The sequence below is a fragment of the Hyperoodon ampullatus genome (assembly GCF_949752795.1).
Source record: "Hyperoodon ampullatus genome assembly, chromosome: 5".
Lineage (NCBI taxonomy): Eukaryota > Metazoa > Chordata > Mammalia > Artiodactyla > Ziphiidae > Hyperoodon > Hyperoodon ampullatus.
Window position 1 is genome coordinate 117316655 of NC_136918.1, and position 20138 is coordinate 117336792.

At 34.6% G+C, this 20138-nt stretch overlaps 1 protein-coding gene across 1 annotated transcript in view; it reads right to left on the reverse strand.

Annotated features, from left to right (window-relative positions):
- Window positions 1-20138, reverse strand: part of LIPI (lipase I) — a gene marked incomplete at both ends in the record, with an annotated part of 44765 nt that overhangs the window by 4232 nt on the left and 20395 nt on the right. The window contains 4 exons of the mRNA XM_079704774.1: window positions 5935-6046; window positions 12040-12144; window positions 13837-14004; window positions 14958-15047. Of these exons, the coding sequence (XP_079560900.1) occupies window positions 5935-6046; window positions 12040-12144; window positions 13837-14004; window positions 14958-15047 (475 nt within the window). The remainder of the gene's footprint in view (window positions 1-5934; window positions 6047-12039; window positions 12145-13836; window positions 14005-14957; window positions 15048-20138) is intronic.

The following is a 20138-nucleotide window of genomic DNA, read 5'->3' on the forward strand; positions in this document are numbered from 1 at the left end:
TAATGTGCTGTTGGATTCTGTTTGCTAGTGTTTTGTTGAGGATTTTTGCATCTATGTTCATCAGTGATATTGGCCTGTACTTTTCTTTTTTTAAGACATCTTTGGTTTTGGTATCAGGGTGATGGTGGCCTAGTAGAACGAGTTTGGGAGCTTTTCTCCCTCTGCTATATTTTGGAAGAGTTTGAGAAGGATAGGTGTTAGCTTGTAGCTAAATGTTTGATAGAATTCGCCTGTAAAGCCATCTTGTCCTGGGCTTTTGTTTGTTGGAAGAATTTTAATCAGAGTTTCTATGTTAGTGCTTGTGATTGGTCTGTTTATATTTTCTATTTCTTCCTGGTTCAGTCTCGGAAGGTTGTGCTTTTCTAAGAATTTGTCCATTTCTTCCAGGTTGTCCATATTATTGGCATATAGTTGCTTGTAGTAACCTCTTATGATCCTTTGTATTTTTGCAGTGTCAGTTGTTACTTCTCCTTTTTCATTTCTAATTCTGTAGATTTGAGTCTTCTCCCTTGTTTTCTTGATGAGTCTGGCTAATGGTTGATCAATTTTGTTTATCTTCTCAAAGAACCAGCTTTTAATTTTATTGATCTTTGGTATTCTTTCTTTCATTTCTTTTTAATTTATTTCTGATCTGATCTTTATGATTTCTTTCCTTCTGCTAACTTTGGGGTTTTTTGGTTCTTGTTTCTCTAATTGCTTTAGGTGTAAGTTTAGGTTGTTTATTTACCATGTTTCTTGTTTCTTGAGGTAGGATTGCATTGCTATAAACTTCCCTCTTACAACTGCTTTTGCTGAATCCCAAAGGTTTTGGGTTGTCATGTTTTGTTATTTGTTTCTAGGTATTTTTTGATTTCCTCTTTGATTTCTTCAGTGATCTCTTGGTTGTTTAGTATAGTGTATTGTTTAACCTCCATGTGTTTGTATTTTTTACATTTTTTCCTGTAATTGATATCTAGTCTCATAGCATTGTGGTTGGAAAAAACACTTGATAAGATTTCAATTTTCTTAAATTTACCATGGCTTGATTTGTGATCCAAATATGATCTATTCTGGAGAATGATCCAGGAGCACTTGAGAAGAATGTGTATTCTGTTGTTTTTGGATGGAATGTCCTATAAATATCAATTAAGTGTATCTTGTCTAATGTGTCATTTAAAGCTTGTGTTTCCTTATTTATTTTCATCTTGCATGATCTGTCCATTGGTGAAAGTGGGGTGTTAAGGTCCCATAATACTATTGTGTTACCATCAATTTCACCTTTTATGGCTGTTAGCATTTGCCTTATATATTAAGGTTCTCCTATGTTGGGTACATAAATATTTACAATTGTTATATCTTCTTCTTCGATTGATCCCTTGATCATTATGTAGTGTCCTTCTTTGTCTCTTGTAATAGTGTTTATTTTAAAGCCTGTTTTGTCTGGTATGAGAATTGCTACTCCAGCTTTCTTCTGATTTCCATTTGCATGGAATATCTTTCTGCATCCCCTCACTTTCTGTCTGTATGTGTCCCTAGGTCTGAAGTGGGTCTCTTGTAGACAGCATATATATGGGTCTTGTTTTTGTATCTATTCAGCCAGTCTATGTCTTTTGGTTGGAGCATTTATATCTATTTCCATTTAAGGTAATTATCGATATGTATGTTCCTGTTACCATTTTCTTAATTGTTTTGGGTTTGTTATTGTAGGTCTTTTCCTTCTCTTGTGTTTACTGACTAGAGAAGTTCCTTTAGCATTTGTTGTAAAGCTGGTTTGGTGGTGCTGAATTCTCTTAGCTTTTGCTTGTCTGTAAAGGTTTTAATTTCTCCATTGAATCTGAATGAGGTCCTTGTTGGGTAGAGTAATCTTGGTTGTAGGTTTTTCCCTTTCATCACTTTACATATGCCCTGCCATTCCCTTCTGTCTGCTGAAAGTTCAGCTGTTAACCTTATGGGGATTCCCTTGTATGTTATTTGTTGCTTTCCCCTTGCTGCTTTTAATATTTTTTTCTTTGTATTTAACTTTTGATAGTTTGATTAATATGTGCCTTGGCGTGTTTCTCCTTGGACTTATCCTGTATGGGACTCTCTGAACTTCCTGGATTTGATTGACTATTTCCTTTCCCATGTTAGGGATATTTTTAACTATAATCTCTTCAAATATTTTCTCAGACCCTTTCTTTTTCTATTCTTTTCCGGGACCCCTGTAATTAGAATGTTGGTGCATTTAATGTTGTCCCAGAGGTCTCTGTGACTGTCCTCAATCCTTTTCATTCTTTTTTCTTTATTCTGCTCTGCAGTAGTTATTTCCACTATTTTATCTTCCAGGTCACTTATCCGTTCTTCTGCCTCCGTTATTCTGCTATTGATTCCTTCTAGAGAATTTTTAATTTCACTTATTGTGCTGTTCATCATTGTTTGTTTGCTCTTTCGTTCTTCTAGGTCCTTTTTAAACGTTTTTTGTATTTTCTCCATTCTATTTCCAAGATTTTGGATCATCTTTCTTATCATTACTCTGAATTCTTTTTCAGGTAGACCACGTGTTTCCTCTTCATTTGTTTGGTCTGGTGGGTTTTTACCTTGCTCTTTCATCTGCTGCATATTTCTTTGTCTTCTCATTTTGTTTAACTTACTGTGTTTGGGGTCTCCTTTTTGCAGACTGCATGTTTGTAGTTCCCGTTGTTTTTGGTGTCTGCCCCCAGTGGGTGAGATTGGTTCAGTGGTTTGTGTAGGCTTCCTGGTAGAGGGGACTGCTTGTGTTCTGGTGGGTGATGCTCTATCTTGTCTTTCTAGTGAGCAGGGCCATGTCTGGTGGTGTGTTTTGGGGTGTCTGTGAACTTAGTATGATTTTAGGCAGGCTCTCTACTAATGGGTGGGGTTGTGTTCTTGCCTTGCTAGTTGTTTGGCATGGAGCCTCCAGCACTGCAACTTGCTGGCCATTGGGTGGAGCTGGATCTTAGCACTGAGTGGGAAATCTCTGGGAGAGGTCTCACCAATTGATATTATGTGGGGCTGGGAGGTGTCTGGTGGTCCAGTGTCCTGAACTCGGCTCTCCCACCTCAGAGGCTCAGGTCTGACACCAGGCTGGAGCACCAAGACCCTGTCAGCCACATGGCCAGGTATGTGGGGATTTTCTTGCCTTTTGGGAAGTCTGAGGTCTTCTGCCAGTGTTCAGTAGGTGTTCTGTAGGAGTTATTCCACATGTAGATGTATTTGTGATGTATTTGTGGGGAGGAAAGTGATCTCCACGTCTTACTCCTCTGCCATCTTGAAGGTCCCCCCATCCTCTCTTTAACTCCTACATCTAATCTATCCCATGTGCCTGCTGACTGTCTATGAAATAACCTGAATCTGCTTTGAATCCTTCCTCATCCTCATTTTTCCATTTCCACTGTAAACACTTTATCTCAGGGCACTATTGCTCCTGGTCTTTATTCTTGCAACAGCATCCTGTCTTTTCCCTCTCCAATCCACTGTGGTTAAATTGTTTTTCCAAAATAATAATCCAGTCCTGGCTCCAACCAGACTGCCCCAGCTCAAACACTTCATTGGATTTCACTTGCCCAGTGAATAAAATAGAAATCCTTGAACATGTCCTCCAGGTTCTAATTCCTACAAAATCTAAGTGTTTTCTACCTCATCATTCTCTTCCTTTCCCTGCCTCTATTCTCAGACATAATAAACTTCCTTCAGCTCCACAAATGGACTATACTTTCTCCTGCTTCAGGAGTTTTGCCTTTGTTGGCTCCTCTTCCCAGAATGCAGCAGAGTGACTAACTCCTGCTCCTCATTTTGGTCTCAACTAATATAAAAAGGCCTTAGAGAAAGTTTTAGTGACCCCACTAACTATGTCACGTTCCCTATTTTATGTTCCCATACATAGTATAATTTGCCTCAAGACATTTTTCACAGATTTTTATTTACATTTTTTATAATTATTTATTTTATATCCCTCATTAGACTCTATATTTAATGAGGGTAGGATCATGTCTGTTTTTCTCATCATAGTATATTCAGCACGTAGTACAGTGCCTAGCTCAATATAGATATTCATTAAAAATTGTTTGAAAACAGGAATGATAAACATCATTTTATTTGTATTATGTATTTGCAGACTGCTCACTAGACAAAAATTATGCAAGGACAGAAATCTAATTTTACCTAAATTTTGTCCTTAATTTCTAGTACAGTTCAAGAAATTTTATTTAATGATTAAATTGGCTCCTCTCCATGTATCTCCTAGCTCAGTAAATGGCACCATAATTCAAATAGTCGCCAAGCTTAAAACTCAAAGTCACTCCAGATTGGGTTTTTTCCCTTCATTTTCACGTTTAATTAATTACAAAAACAAACCTACTCTAAATCCTAAAAACCCACTTCCACTGACTTGATCCAAGCCTCCATTATCTTTCATATAAATTATTACAATAGCAACCACTCTGGACTTGTTCCACACTAATCTCCCCATTACTCATCCATCTGGGGAGTCATTCTACCCTGAATACACAATATTGACACTCTGTTTAAAATCCTATATTGGCATATTAATATATTTGGCATCCTATTATGATGTGTAAGTGATTTTTAGTGACACAGAAAAAATGATCACCCTATAGCATTCAGTATAAAAATCAGAATGCAGAACACATTTGCAAAATGATCCTAATTTTGCTAAGTGAAAAAATAATGCATGCATGTGCAGGGGCATGTAGAAGAAGAAAGAGGAGGAAAAGGAAGAGATGAAGGTGGAAGAGAAGGAGGAGGAGTGGGAGGAAGAAAAAGAGGAATGTTTATAAACCAAATAGTAAATGTGAATATCCCTGGACAATGTAATTACAGATTATTCTCACTTTCTACTGTATAACACATTTTCTACAGCAAAAAAAATTCCTTTTCTAATTTTGAAAAGGGAAATAAAAGATCGTTTAAAAATCTCTGACTTCCCTGGCATCTAAAAGGGTTCAAATCCTAAAGCATGTTTAAATTTATTAGCAAAGAATTATTAATAGAAAAACAAGAAAGCCATTGGCCAGGCGTAGATGGGTATATTTACCATGCGTATATGTTTTATATTTTACTTTGTTCATGAAAAATGCACTAATCAAGTGTTTGAATAAAAACACATCAGTATTTCATGGTGTTTTGCATAGAACATGATTCTTGTAAAGGAAAGCAAGATTCACAGTTTGTTTGCCTTCTGAGCAAGTTTGAAACAACTGCTCTAGGACTGCAATCTGTGCTGTTAATGAACTCATGTACTTTCCTATCCATGCCTTTGAAAGCACCATCTCTCATTCCCTGACTTCAATACCACCCTTTCAAATACTTCCTTGTTTCTTCCTCTGTACTCCCATAGCACATAAGTGTTCTGATACTATAAAAATTAATACTCAGGGCTGTAATTATGCATTAGTCTCCTCCAGGATTCTGTGACCTTCTTGAGCATGGTAACATTGCTATTTCAGTTTGGATCCCCATCATTTGGTGAAATGCCTGAATACATTTGGTTGGTTCTGAATAACACTCGTTGAATAAGTGAATTCAAAAGCTCACGAAGCATGTGTCTGATAAGAATAAGTGATGAATCAGACATATATGTGTGCATGGGTATATACATATATACACAATTCTAAGCAATTTAAAGTAATAAAATATTATGGGGTGATATTATTAGTTATTACAACGCATTCTATCAGTGTTCAAAATTAGGTGGAAAGTTTCTTCTCTTCTTCTAACTCTTGTAGTAGCTATGTCTATCACATGAACAACTTATTTAGTTTCTTTCATATTCAGCATCTCCCTCCATAGAATGAATGAATTAGAATATGACACCAGAGATCCATTTAATATTTAACAGTTTAAGACTCACTGCATAGAAAATGTATACTATTTAGATTATCCTCCAAAAGCTCGAGAAAACATATTTTACAAAACAAAAATATACTAAATTATACTTACTCATAGAGCCTTGGCTCTTCAACCATCCCAAGTTGGTTTAATAATTTAAATGTAATACAGCCATCCTTCATTGTTTTATCCAGAACAATAATACTGAGAACAAAATAATAGGCTACAAAACAAAAATATGGAATGCAATTCATGTTATTTTTTAACTTTGTTTTGGTGCAGATATGCATGTAAATATATATTTATGTAATCTAGGCATATATAATATCTGCAAATAATATTGAGAGGCACTCATTTGGTACATAAGTAATATATTTTACCTCTTGTTAATCTTTTTTTAATATTTATTTATTCGGCTGTGCTGGGTCTTGGTTGTGGCATGTGGCCTGCGGGATCTTTAGTTGTGGTATGCAAACTCTTAGTTGAGAACTCTTAGTTCCTTGACCAGGGATCAAACCAGGTCCCCTGAATTGGGAGCACATATTCTTAGCCACTGGACTACCAGGGAAATTCCCTCTTGTTAATTTTTAACTGGTCTTGAAAATGAGGAATAAAAGCTTGCCAGACAGTCACGGGTATGGTGAAAAGTTGCTCAAATAATTAGTAAATACTAACTTGTCTGCAAATCGAGAAATATCAGAATTTAGGTCAATTAAACAATTTTTCTCTATCAATAGCACATCTAAGGTAAATATGATAAGGTTCCTTAATTATCTGATTAATAGTCCTAGCTAAATTTGCTTGACAAATATAATTCCCAATTTCACTGGTTGTTTTGGAATGACTGTAAAATTAGACAGTTCTATATAGAGTGAGCTCATAGTAGTTCTTTTTCAAAATGCCCGTACAAAAAAATTGATATATCTTTCAGAGGCAAAGATGCTGAACTCATCCCTATACCCGATATTGTCTGGTCTACACAGAAAGTTCTTACTCTCTGTGAATTTTCCCAGTATTGTGCAAAACTCTTGGAAGACAATGTATATAAACAGAACATGGGATAGATGAACTTTTCTTGTGAAATACATATGTCCAAAAATTGTGCATGCTAGCCATTAAATGTTGCTACTAAACAGCCCAGAGTAACTTCTTGCCTATGCCAGATGCTTAGTACTACCTCAAATAAGGTAATGGATTTATAATTGACCCTCATCAATTGCTAACACAAAAGACATAAAGGAACACTTCTTACTTTGAAGTGACTGCTCAGCTTTAGAAAAAATACTTTGGTCCCCTCACCCAAAAAAGTGGGTGCTCATACTTGCTCAGATGATTCCTGGCAGTATGATATATTGAGATGTTACATAATAAGCCTGCCTCCTGCTACAAGTGTATAGAAATTCTGGGTGTAAATCAAAAACATGACCAAGCTCAGATGAAGGAAGAGAAAATATCAGGAGACAGCAATGAAGAGAAATTAAAGGCAAGGCTTAAGAAGAACTGAAGCCCTGGATCTGCACGGGACTTGAGAACTGGGTGTAGCATGGAGACAAAGGATGAAGTGTCAATTTCCATGTTACAGCAGGAGACAACACTAAGTGATGGAGCTATAGTGAAAAACATTGCACAGTCAGGGACCTTAGCTCTCTGATTTGTCAATGAAAGAGAAACTTGAAAAATTCTTCCTACTGGTTGTGTATGGGTCTTAAGTGGAAAAATAAATTCCTTAAGACTAAATAAAACTCCAGGTAACACAGAATTTAAATTTACAAGTCCCCATTTGTTAAGGACCTCCAAAAATTTACATGAAAAATCCTCCAGTATTATGGTACCTAAATTCTGGAAAAAAACAAAATCCAACTTGTTCTGAAGGGAGAATTTTGAAGAAGAGCAGACTGATGAGAGTTTTCTGTTAAAATGTGACATGAATTTTATTTTGAAATAACACAAATATTTTTTCTTTAATTTAATAGAGACTTGAACTGACCACTGAGACTAGAAAATAACAAATCATGCATAAATTAATAGATGGATAAATAAATACATATATACATATATAAGTTTAACCAGAAGAAAAATATAGATTATCTGCAGGGAACAATTAGACTGCTAATAAATGAAAAAAAAATTATCTTAAAATGAGAGAATTGATATCTTCAAAGTACTCAATGAAAAAACTCTCAGTGTAGAATTCTATTCTGGACTAAATTTACATTCTAGAGTAAGAAAAAGATAAGGACATTTTCAAGGAAACAAACAAACAAACAGAGACATTACTTAGTGAAAAGTCATTAAGGATCTATTTTAGCAAGATAGAAATTAAATCCCAAAGGAAGGAGTTGGGAAGGGAGGAAAGGACAAGATAAAATGTAGAAAAGTGAAATTGGTAAATATAAGTGAGCATTTGATTAATGATAATATTCATAATAATTGTTTACTGTTAAATAAGTGAAATAAAATACTACTGAATATAATATTGAGGATAGAAAAGAAGACACCAAGGTTCGAAGGCTCTATGAGACAAATTGTTGTTGTGATAAAATCTGATAAAATAGTCTGTGAGGCAAAAAATAATGCATTTTTATTTATGAAGCAAAAAAAAAGAGCAAAGTAAAGCAAATCACCAGGAAAATATGATAATCCTGAAGCTTTATGTAGCTAAAACTCACAGCCTCAGAATACATAAAGCCAAAACCTAAACAATGTAACTCCTGCTAAAATAGAAGATTTAAACAGGACTCAAATTGTCACATAGAGAAAATGTCCAAGATGTGATTGAAAATTACCCATTATACCAAGAACAAAGAAAATCACAACTCTGGTGAGAGAAGACAGTCGACTAATGCCAGCACTGAAATGAATCAGAGGCTGGGATTATCTGACAAGGATTTTAAAGGAACTGTCATAAAAATGCTTCAGAGTCAGAGTCTCTTGAAAAAAAATGAAGGAATAGAAAAATCTCAGCCAAGAAATAGAAGCTATAAAAGAAAATAAAGTAGACATTACATAAATGACAAATACCATAATGGGTACAGAACTCACTGGATAGTCTCAATAGCAGAGTGGAAATGAAAGAGGATAGAAATCAGTGAACTGGAGAACAGATCAATCTGCCTGAAACTCAACCTGAAAACAGAGAGAAAACAGACTGAGAAAAAAAATGGACAGAACCTCAGGGACCTGTGGGAGTATAACAAAAGAATTATAATTAAACTTCAGAAAACTAGAAACAAAGAAAAATCTCTTGAAAGCAGCCAAAGAGAAATGATGTGTTATCTACAGGAGAACACCAAATTGAGTTACAATGGATTTCTCATATGAAACCACAGAAGCCAAAAGGAAGTGACACAGCATTTTTCAAGTGCTAAAAGAAGGAACTCAACTCTAAATCTTATACCCAGAAAAACTATCATTTGAGAATAAAGGAGAAATAAAGACATTCTCAGACAAAGAAAAACTTAAAGGATTTCTCTTTAACAGACCCATTCTTAAATATTGTAAGAAGGAACACAGAGGAATTGATGAAATAAATAATCTTGGAGTATCAGAAACAAAAAGATAATAATGGGAAGAGAAGAAATATGGGTACATACAATAAATTATCCTTATCCTTGTGAATTTATACATCATATTTGATACTTGAAATAAAAATTATCACATGATCCGATACTCGAGACAATGATATATAAAAGTGGAGAATGTAAAATAACCTAAATGGAAATGAAGTTCCCACATTTCACTTGACGTGGTAAATGTTGATACCAGTAAACTGTGAAAAATCACATATGCATATTATAATTGTGGTAGACCTCCCCAAATATGTCTATGCCGTAATCTCTGGAATCTGTGAATATGTTACCTGAAATGGCAAAGGATAATTAAGATCTCAAATGGAATTAAGGTTGCTAATCAGCTGCCCTTAAAATAGAGAGATTATCTTGAATTATACAAGTGGTTCCAATGCAGTCCCAAAGATTGTAATCACAAACCCTTAAAGGTAGAAGAGGAAGACAGAAGAAGAGAATCAGAAAAAGAAATGTGATACAGAAGAAAGGTCAAATTGATTATTTCTTCTTTATTTTTCTTGGCAATGATTATTTTAGATATTCTAGGGTATGTACTTTTCAATATAAATTTAAAACAAGGTTGTCTATATTTAAAGGAACATACAGAACTATAAAAGTGTTAGAAAAAAAATTTGGGGTGAAAATCTTCAGGACCTAGGGCTCAGCAAAGAGTTTTTAGATACCGAAAGCATAGTCCATGAAAGGAAAACATGATAAATTAGACCTCATCAAAAGTAAACACTTTTACCCTTGTGAAAGCCCTTGTGAAGAAGATGAAAAGACAGTCAAGTTTCAGACTGGGAAAAAATAATTGCAAACCAAATCTTCAACAAGGAAACAAGGACTACTATCAAAAATATATAAAGAATCCTCAAAACTCAATAGTTAAAAAAAATCCAATTGGAAAATGAGCAAAAGGCACAAACACACATTTCACCAAAGTGGATATATAGAGAAGATACACAATCTTATAAGCCATTAAGGCAACAAAGATTAATACCTCAACAAGGCATCACTATATACCTATCAGGAAGGATAATTTTTTAAAATAATGACAACACCAAATGCTAGTAAGAAATCACTCATTAGATCACTCATACTTTGCTGCAGGTAATGTAAAATGGTCAGCCACAATGAAAAACACTTTCTCAAGTTCTTATAAGGTTAAATGTACAATTAACTTCTGACCCAGCATTTGTATTCCTGGGCCTTTCTAACAGAGAAATGATAACCTAAATTCACACAAAAACTTTTATACAAATATCCATAGCAACTTTAATCATAATAGCCAAAACTAAACATGTGCCTAATGTCCTACAACAGATGAGTGATTAAACAAACTTCAGTACACACGTACTGTGGAATACTACTAAGCAATAAAATGGAATGAATTATTGATACATGCTGGATGAACCTTCAGAGAATCATGCTGACTTTAAAAAGGCCAATTAAAAGGTCACATAGTGAACGATTCCCTTTATATAACATTTTCAAAATGACAAAATTTTAGGAGTATATTAATGGATGTCAGGGATTAGAAACAGCAGGACAAGAAGCTGGTATATATGGCTCTAAAAGTGCCACCCAAGGGGTCTGGTAGTGATGGAACTGTCCAACATCTTCACTGTGGTGATAGATACAAAGCCCTATATGATGATTAAGTTGTACAGAGCTAAACACACACACACACACACACACACACACAACCAGTGAGGAAATATAAATAAAATGGATGGATTCTAGCAATATCAATACCATGTGGTAATGATATTACATTTATTCTATAGTGTTACAAAATTTTATCACTGAAGAAAACTGAATAAATTGTACACAGGATCCCTCTGCATTGTTTCTTATATCTGCATGTGAATCTAAATTTAATTCAATAAAAATTTTAAATTAAAAAAATGGGTGAGCCCAATTCTGAATGACAGGGCACATTACAAATGTTTAAAGAGTATCTTAAAAATTGATAATAACTTTGACTGCAAAACATCTGCAATAACTGACCTAAAATACTTTAAAATAATAAGAGTCTATTTTAAATATTTATTCCCCAGTAACCAAGATCAATGGCAGTGACTGGAAATTTATTTCATAAGATTCTTCATATAATAGGATTTGCTTTTATTTATAAAGCACTTTAAGATCTTGCTCTCCAAACAGAATAATTTTACTTTTTTAAATAGCTCCTCATAAATCTAATTAATTACTACATTTATGAGATTCTCTTCTGTTCTTCAAATTTTTTCCTCTTGTCTAACTCTAAATATATTGGGAAGATTATTATTTACTTGCATATTTTTGTATTTATATAATTTAGTTTCAGTTTCTGAAAGGGTGGTAATAGTGTAGATAGATGTCTTAAACTCTGTAAGCTCTTATATACTGACATAACTCTAAACGTGGGAAGGATAATCATGGAAATAGGGGGTAAAAAAAAAAAAAGACCTTAATTTTTTTGGAAGAATATTACCCAAAGCATATGCTCATTTTATTCAAAAATTAAGTCCTTCTTTGAATTTGTATAACTGGCTCTAACAAAATTTAAAGTTCCTTGAAAGTACATTATGAGATTTGAATTTTGAATAAAAATATGAATTAGTATATAAAACTAATCATTGGTCATTTGTTAAAAATGTTAACTTACTACAGAATGGATTTGTGCCAACAGTATCCAAAAACACAGTGGTCCTGAGAGTTCTATTCTCTATTCTCTCTTTTAAAACATCTTTCCATAGCTCACTTTGATAACCTGAGATTTGAGAAATAGAATATTAGTAATTGGACTTTTATCAAATAGCATACAAATATATCAAATCACTAAAAGAACTAAAGGATCAATGTATTATAATAATAATTATAATTGATGAATTTTTATAATTAAAAAATCATTTTTCAAATAATTTCACATTCTATTTATTTCAACTACAAAAACAACTCTTAAATTCAAGATTGACAAATAAATCTACTCCCTGGAAACTTTATCAGAGCTTTGCATATGCCATATAGTTAAAGTCCATTTGTATAAGTTTTTACTATTACAAATGCAGAATTTTACTTGAAACTCTTTTCAGTGAATTCAGCAGAATAAATTGATTAGATAAAACTTGAACACAGAATTTAACTCCATGAGCACAGCCTTCAATTATCCTATATACACATTCATACAGATACAGTACGCATATGTATACATTATATATACAATGTATATATTATAGATAGCATCTATGTACACTATATATTGTATGTATAATATATATTTCAGATACAAACAGTATTTGTACATACAGAATATATAATATATACACACACAGACATATTTAATATGCTTCGTACTTCATGTATGTGTCTATTTCCACACTGCTACCTCCGAATTTGAAATTTGAATGCAGTAGAAAGAATACTGAATTGAAAATTCAGAGATTTAACTCCCGTTTTCACTTGTGCCCTTCATCAATCCATATGTTCACACGGGGTCACAATTTCCTCATTTATATGGAAAAGCAACGGGACCAGAAAAGCAATCCCCAACATGAGGCCTGAAGAAAACTAATCCCACAAGATATTTTGTGGGTAGAAGGGGTCTATGAGGAAATAAGTCATGCAAAGCCTGCATATTGCCTGCCTCTTCTAGCAATTCTCTAGTATATTAGTATAAACCTCCTGTGAAAGAAAACCACAGGAGGCTGTTTAATTCAGCCTTTGTAATTGCTACCCATTTCATTGAGATTACTTGGCTTTGGAAACATTTCTGGTAGAGCCTATCATGATACTGATCAGATGTCTACATGCCCATGACACGCTTGGGGTCTGGTATTGTCTTTGGCAAACCCTGAACAAACAGCCTCTGAGATTCTTTCCAGCTCTAACACTCTATTTTTTATATGGATTCTTTTTTTCTCTATAATTCCCCACTGGCAGGCTTTAGTTATCAAAAGTTGCAACACTTAACTGCTCTTAAGTTTATTGATTTAGATGGTGTGAACCATGCATGATTCATATCTACTTGCTAATAGCAAATGAAAAGCTAACCATGGTTCACACCTCTTCATTTGTTAAGAATTCCCTTAAAAATACAAACTAACAAACAAACAAAACCCTCAGTACCACTAAGAATGCACAAGTTTCTTTCTTTAGTGGAAATATAGATGGATGCTAAATAGTGAGATCCTTTTGTGAATCAAGAACAAAGATCATCATGAGACCACCAAATGTGCCCACTACATGAAGCACAGAAAGGAGGTTGACCAAGTTCCTCTCACTAAGAATCTGAAAAGTATTTAGTAGGAAATAAACTATTTTCTCTGTTCCACAGAAAAATTTTCCATAAAATGTTAATAGCATATTCACAAGTAAGTATGAAAGCTTCCAGCAGAAAATACTAACACAGTTACATTGTTCATTTTCCACAAAGAAGTATAGTAAGTATGACAATCTCTCTTACCTAGTTTAGGACATGAGTTTTCCTTAAAGTCGGCACAATCCACACATGAACCAGTCTTGTAATCTTTGTATGAATGACAAGGAAATGAAATAAAATTGCAGCTTGTTTCCAAAGCTGCCATGAATAAGTAAACTGCTCTCTGGTGGTCGCATTTAATAAATTCAAGTCCTTAAGTGTTCAAAGTCAAGCAGTTAGATGTATTAAGCCAAGTTCAAGTAAGTTTAAAAAAAATTAAATATTAAGTTCTACCTAATGCTGTGCACTGTATGCATATCAAAGTGCTGACTACAATGCAGTTTTATCTCAGGCAACTAAACAAATGTTAGCATTTAAAACTTAAATGTAATATGCCTTTTACATGAGATTTATTAGAAATTTTTCTAAAGTAATAACACATCAAAAATGTTTAATTTCAATTATTCAACAAACTCTACACACAGTGCTACCATATTTAATAACTAGTGTACACATATCTCCCTTCTAAACTCTCACGCCTAACATTTCTATTCAGTGTCGGAGATGACTATGAAACAAGGTGACATTAAACATGTCTCTTTCCTTTCCTAACTTCTCACATCCCTATCCCTTTAACCAAACTTCTCTAGTTGCAGTAGCCTTTAATGATGTTGTACTTAACTGGTTGCCACTGTAGACCTCAGAACATTTTTTTGCCATAGCTCTGAAGTGAGCCAAATTCCACACCTGGAGCTGTTGCTCAGCTATTTATGTACAGAATAACCAAGTGCAGAAGTTCATAAATCTGTGTTTGTACAATACTATGGTAATGGTAAAAGTCTGAAGCCAAACTTGTGTTATATAATTTTGCTATACATGCTTCTTCATTGACTTATAACTTCTAATGTTTAAAATGATAAACTAAAACTGTTGAGACTATAATATAATAGGTTTCACCCATAACCAAATGGAATGTCTACTGGTAACATTTATGAACCGAGAAGGATCACATTAAGCCATTTTCCACCAATAAGTCCTGAATCATGAGCAATGGTGATTAAAAAAAATCTTGCCCCCAGATTAATAAGGGAAAAAAAATTTGTAAACTGATTTTCTTTCATTATTTTAACTCATGCACAATTTATTCTAAAATACTATTGGTATACCTGAAAAAATTGATTTAGGACAGCCAGGTTGCTTTTTCCCTCCATTTGGGTAGAAATCTATATGTCCCAAGGGTTCTTTAATGCCTAAACCTGAGAAGAAAAGCACCTAAGAATCACAAAGTAAATATAATCAGGTCAGCAACACTTATGTAAAACAAAATCTCCTATAAAATCCTTTGAAAGTGACTCAAAATTTGAATTGAAAATAAGATAAATGCTATTTTTTAAAAGATGAGTTTTTCTGGTATTAACTCCTCAATTAATTCCTCATGCAAATTATGTTTCATTAATTTAACACATTTACATGTGATCAGTTTATTATGGGTCCATCACAGTTCTTTGTGCTATGAATATATAAGTGAAAAAGGAAAATAGAGCAAAAATCCTTATCATAGCGGAAATTACATCCTAGTGGGAGAAAGACACAATAAACAAGTAAAAATACAGTATGTCAGATAATAATAAGTGCTGTAGAGAAAAATTAAGTATAATAAGGAACAGTGAATGCCTAGTGAGTGTGGTAGGTTGCAGTTTTAAGTAGTTTTGTTGGGGAATTTCCCACTGAGGAGGTGAGAATTGAGCAAAGATGTGAAGGATGTGAGCAAGGCAGTGAGTCAAGAAGGTATCTGTGTGCACATGGAGTATTCAAAGAATCCAGGTTAGCTGGTGTAATGCGTGAGAAAGAGCATTGGAGGAAATGAAGCCAAGTCATTTAGGACCTTTTAGGTGAGTGTGATCATTCGCTCTCATTCTGGATAATAATGTGTAGGATTTGGTGCTAGACTCACTAACTGGAAAAATTGAACGCTGCTTCTGCTGGAACAAGTTGGGCCAGAGTGACACGAAACATGTAGCTATGATTTAAGAGTTTCGGTATACATTTGTCGATTGGTATCCATGGGGTATTTGTTCCAGGACTGCCCCCCCAATCTCCCACATGGACACCAAAATCTGAGGATGCTCAAGTCCCATATATAAAGTGGCGCAGCACAGTCGTCCGTCTGTGCCCAAGAGTTCCACATCCACAGATACGGACGGCCAACTGTATCTGTAGAGCCTTGGGGCACCAGGGAAGGTGCAAGTTCTGGGTGCATTACCACTATGGGGTCTGTAACCCAGGGGAGCCATAGGAAGGAAAGAGGTTAGCAAGCTCAGAATATTCAGGACTGCAGTTAGATATAAAATATTGCTGCCAAGTAAGATTGCAATGCTTTGGCTTGGGGTACAAGAAATTTCCTACAACATAATGAACTCTTGAGAGAGATCAGCAATAGATTCAGTACAGTGAAAATAAATACTTGAGTCTGACGGTAGGGATTAAGTTTCAGTTACTTGATTTAGTTCTAGTATGTATCAGAACATGATAACAGCTAGTGAGGTGTTAGCAGGGCATGAGGACATTGGGCAGGTATATTACAGGGGAGGGGATACAGCATATAAGGAAAGACAAAGGACAACTTAGACGACTTCCTTAGAACTCCCTGGAATCCAGGGAAGCATATGTATGATTTGATTGTGACAGTGGTGAGGGTATGCTAACCAATTCCTCTACATTCCATTATCCACTTAGCTTGTGGAATTTTAGTAAGGAAGGACAGTCTTCTAAATATAACCCCAAAAAAGTCCAATTTGGAGATCTTTACAATTTCCTCCTATCTGAACTCAACATAGAGTTCCAAGACTAGGGTGTTTCAGGTTTAGAACCATCATTTTCTCTAATCTGCTTCTGAAGTAAAATCAAACCAAGAAGACTGCTCAGGAATCAGGAAGAAGCAAAAGATATTTATTATTACAAGCAGCCCTTGATTCAGGCATGTCATTTCCCTTTTATCAGATGGAAGGGGCAGGACAGCTTGGTCTGCTTAGGCCATTCATTCTTTTGATTTCAAGAAGGGTGGGGAGAGCAGATATGGCTTTCTAATTTTCTTTTTATTGTAAAATATAAAACCTACATGCAGAAAAGAACATAAAACATAAAACTAAAGATTAATTAATGAATATAAAGCAAATAGCCACTTAGCTACCACACCCATGTCAGGAAATAGAACCTAGAAACTCCCAGTGTGCCCTTAACCCAGTAACTACTTCTTACTTTTCTATAAAAACTAAGAACCACGTTTACTTTTATTTTATTTTTTGCTATTGCTATTCTTTACCTTCTACAGATGCCTCTAAAACAATATATTTTAGATTAGCTCATTTTGGAAATATATATAAATTGACTCATATTTGTATGTGGCTTCTTTCAATTATCAGTATATTTGTGATATTAAACCACATTGTCAGGTGTAAATGTAGTCATTCATTTGTAATCATTCATTGCTATATAGTATTTTATTGAATGAACATACTACCACATACTTATCCATTCTCCTGTTGGTGGACATATGTTGTTTCAAATTTGGGGTTAATATGTGTTAATACTATGGACATTCTTGAACACACACATCAATGCATATGTGAAGGAATATCTGTTGATTTTATACCTAGGAGTAGAATTGCTGTGTTACAGAATATGAATATCTTCAATTTTAATAACTAATCCTAAATAATTTGCCAAAGAGGTTGTACCAATTTACCCCCTACCAACAACATGTGAATATTTCTGTTATTCTACATCCTCTCCAATAAATGGTCTTGTAAGGCTTTCTAATTTTAGTCATTCTGGTAAGCATGTGCTGTTTCATTGGGGTTTTAATTTACATGTTTCTGCTCACTGAAGATTTTAAGAACTTTCCATTGCCTAGTTGGAATTTCTCTTTTGTAAAATGTCTGTTCAAGTCTTGATTTTTTTTAATTAAGTTGTATTTTTCTTTATTACTGATGTATAGTGCTTACTTATCTCTTTTCCTGTTTTGCCTTGCTGTTAGCTTTCATAAAGTGTTCTTTAATGAAGTTCTCAATTTTAATATAATCAGACATCTTAATGTTTGAATTTGGGTTATGGTTTTTCATGCACACTGAAGAAAAATGTTATGTTCTGAAGATTTTTTAAATAATATCTTGTAATATGTTTATTGCTTTTCCTTTCACATTTATACACACCATAGGAAAAGAATTTTTGTGTTTTATGGGAGTTAGAGACCTTTTTATTTCATTTTGAGTTTTCAGTTGACTGACACAGAACCACTTATCAGAAAGTCTACAAATAACAAATGTCAAGAAAAGGGAACCCTCGTACATTGTTGGTGGGAATGTAAATTTGTGCAGACACTATGGAAAACAGTATGGAGGTTCCTTAAAAAACTAAAAATAGAACTACCATAGGATCCAGCAATTCCACTCCTGGGTGTATATCTGGAATAAATGAAAACACCAATTTGAAAAGTTCCATGCTCCCCAGTGTTCATAGCAGTACTATGTACAACAGCCATGACATGGAAGCAACCCAAGTGCCCATCAACAGACAACTGGATTAAGAAGATGTGAATGGAATATCATTTAGCCATAAAAAATGAAATATTGCCATTTGCAGCAACATGAATGGATCTAGAGAATATTATGCATAGTGAAATAAGTCAGACAAAGAAAAACAAACACTATACAATATTACTTATATGTGGAATCTAAAATATAATACAAATAAATGTGTATAGAAAACAAATTTATGGTTACCACAGGGGAGAGAGCAGGGGGAGGGACAAATTAGGAGTATGGGATTAATACATCAAACAGATAAGCAACAGGGGTTTACTGTATAGCACAGGGAATTATACCCAATATCTTGTAATAACTTGTAGTGGAATATAATCTGTAAAAAAAAAATGAAACACTATCCTGTATACCTGAAACTAACACAATATTGTAAATCAACTATTCTTCAATTAGAAAAATGAAACCCAGAAAAAAAAAAGAATCATTTTCACACTGCCCAGCAGTACCAAACTCATAATAAATGTAATAAGTTCCATAACTCTGTTTTTTTTTTTTTTTAACTGACTTTTTTGTCACCCTTACACTAATGACACTGTCTTCACTACTACCATTTCATAAGACTTGATATCCGGAAGCACATGTCTTTGCACTTTTTTCTTCTTCAAGAATACTTTAACAGAGGCTTCCCTGGTGGCGCAGTGGTTAAGAATCCACCTGCCGGGCTTCCCTGGTAGCGCAGTGGTTGAGAGTACGCCTGCTGATGCAGGGGACATGGGTTCATGCCCCGGTCTGGGAAGATCCCACATGCCGCGGAGCGGCTGGGCCCGTGAGCCATGGCCGCTGAGCCTGCGCGTCCGGAGCCTGTGCTCCGCAACGGGAGAGGCCACAACAGTGACAGGCCTGCGTACCGCAAAAAAAAAAAAAAAAAAAGAATCCACCTGCCAATGCAGGGGATATGGGTTCGAGTCCTGGTCCAGGAAGATCCCACATGCCGCAGAGCAGCTAAGCCCATGCACCAGAACTACTGAGCCTGCGCTCTAGAGCCGCTAGCCACAACGACTGAAGCCTGGGTGCCTAGAGCCCATGCTCTGCAACAAGAGAAGCCCCCACTCACCACAAGTAGAGGAAGTCCGTGCGCAGCAACAAAGATCCAATGCAGCCAAAAATGAATAAATAAATTAATTTAAAAAAAAGAATACTTTAATATTTGACCCTTTGCATTTCCATATTAATTTTATAATTAGCTTGTGAGGTTATTTTTAAAATATTGTCTTTTGACAAAGATTGCATTGAATCTGTAGGTTAACTTGCACAAAATTGACATGTATATGATACTCACATTCATATGTGTGGTTTATTTCCTTTTTATTTTGGTCTGCAGTTTTTGTGGTTTTCTGCATAGAGCACTTGCACAATTTTCTTAAGAGTTATTTCTAGGTATGTTATATTTTATCTTATTAAAAAGGTATAATTCTAAAATTTTATTTGCTAACTCTTATTGCTGGTTTCTGGAAAGAATTGAATTTTGTATGTATAGCTTATATTCAACAACCTTGCTAAATTTTCCTGTGAATTCTAGTTAATTATCTGGAGATTCTTTGGAGTTATCTATGTATGCAAACATATCATCTGAAAATGATTTTATATTTTTATATCTTTTAATACTTTTCTCCCCTTACTGCACTTAAGACATCCAGTAAAATGTTGCTTCAGAATGACTAGATTAGGCATCCTTTCCCAGTTCCCAGTCTCAAAAAGAAAGTCTTCCAAATTCCGTCATCAACGTGACATTTTCTACAGATTTTT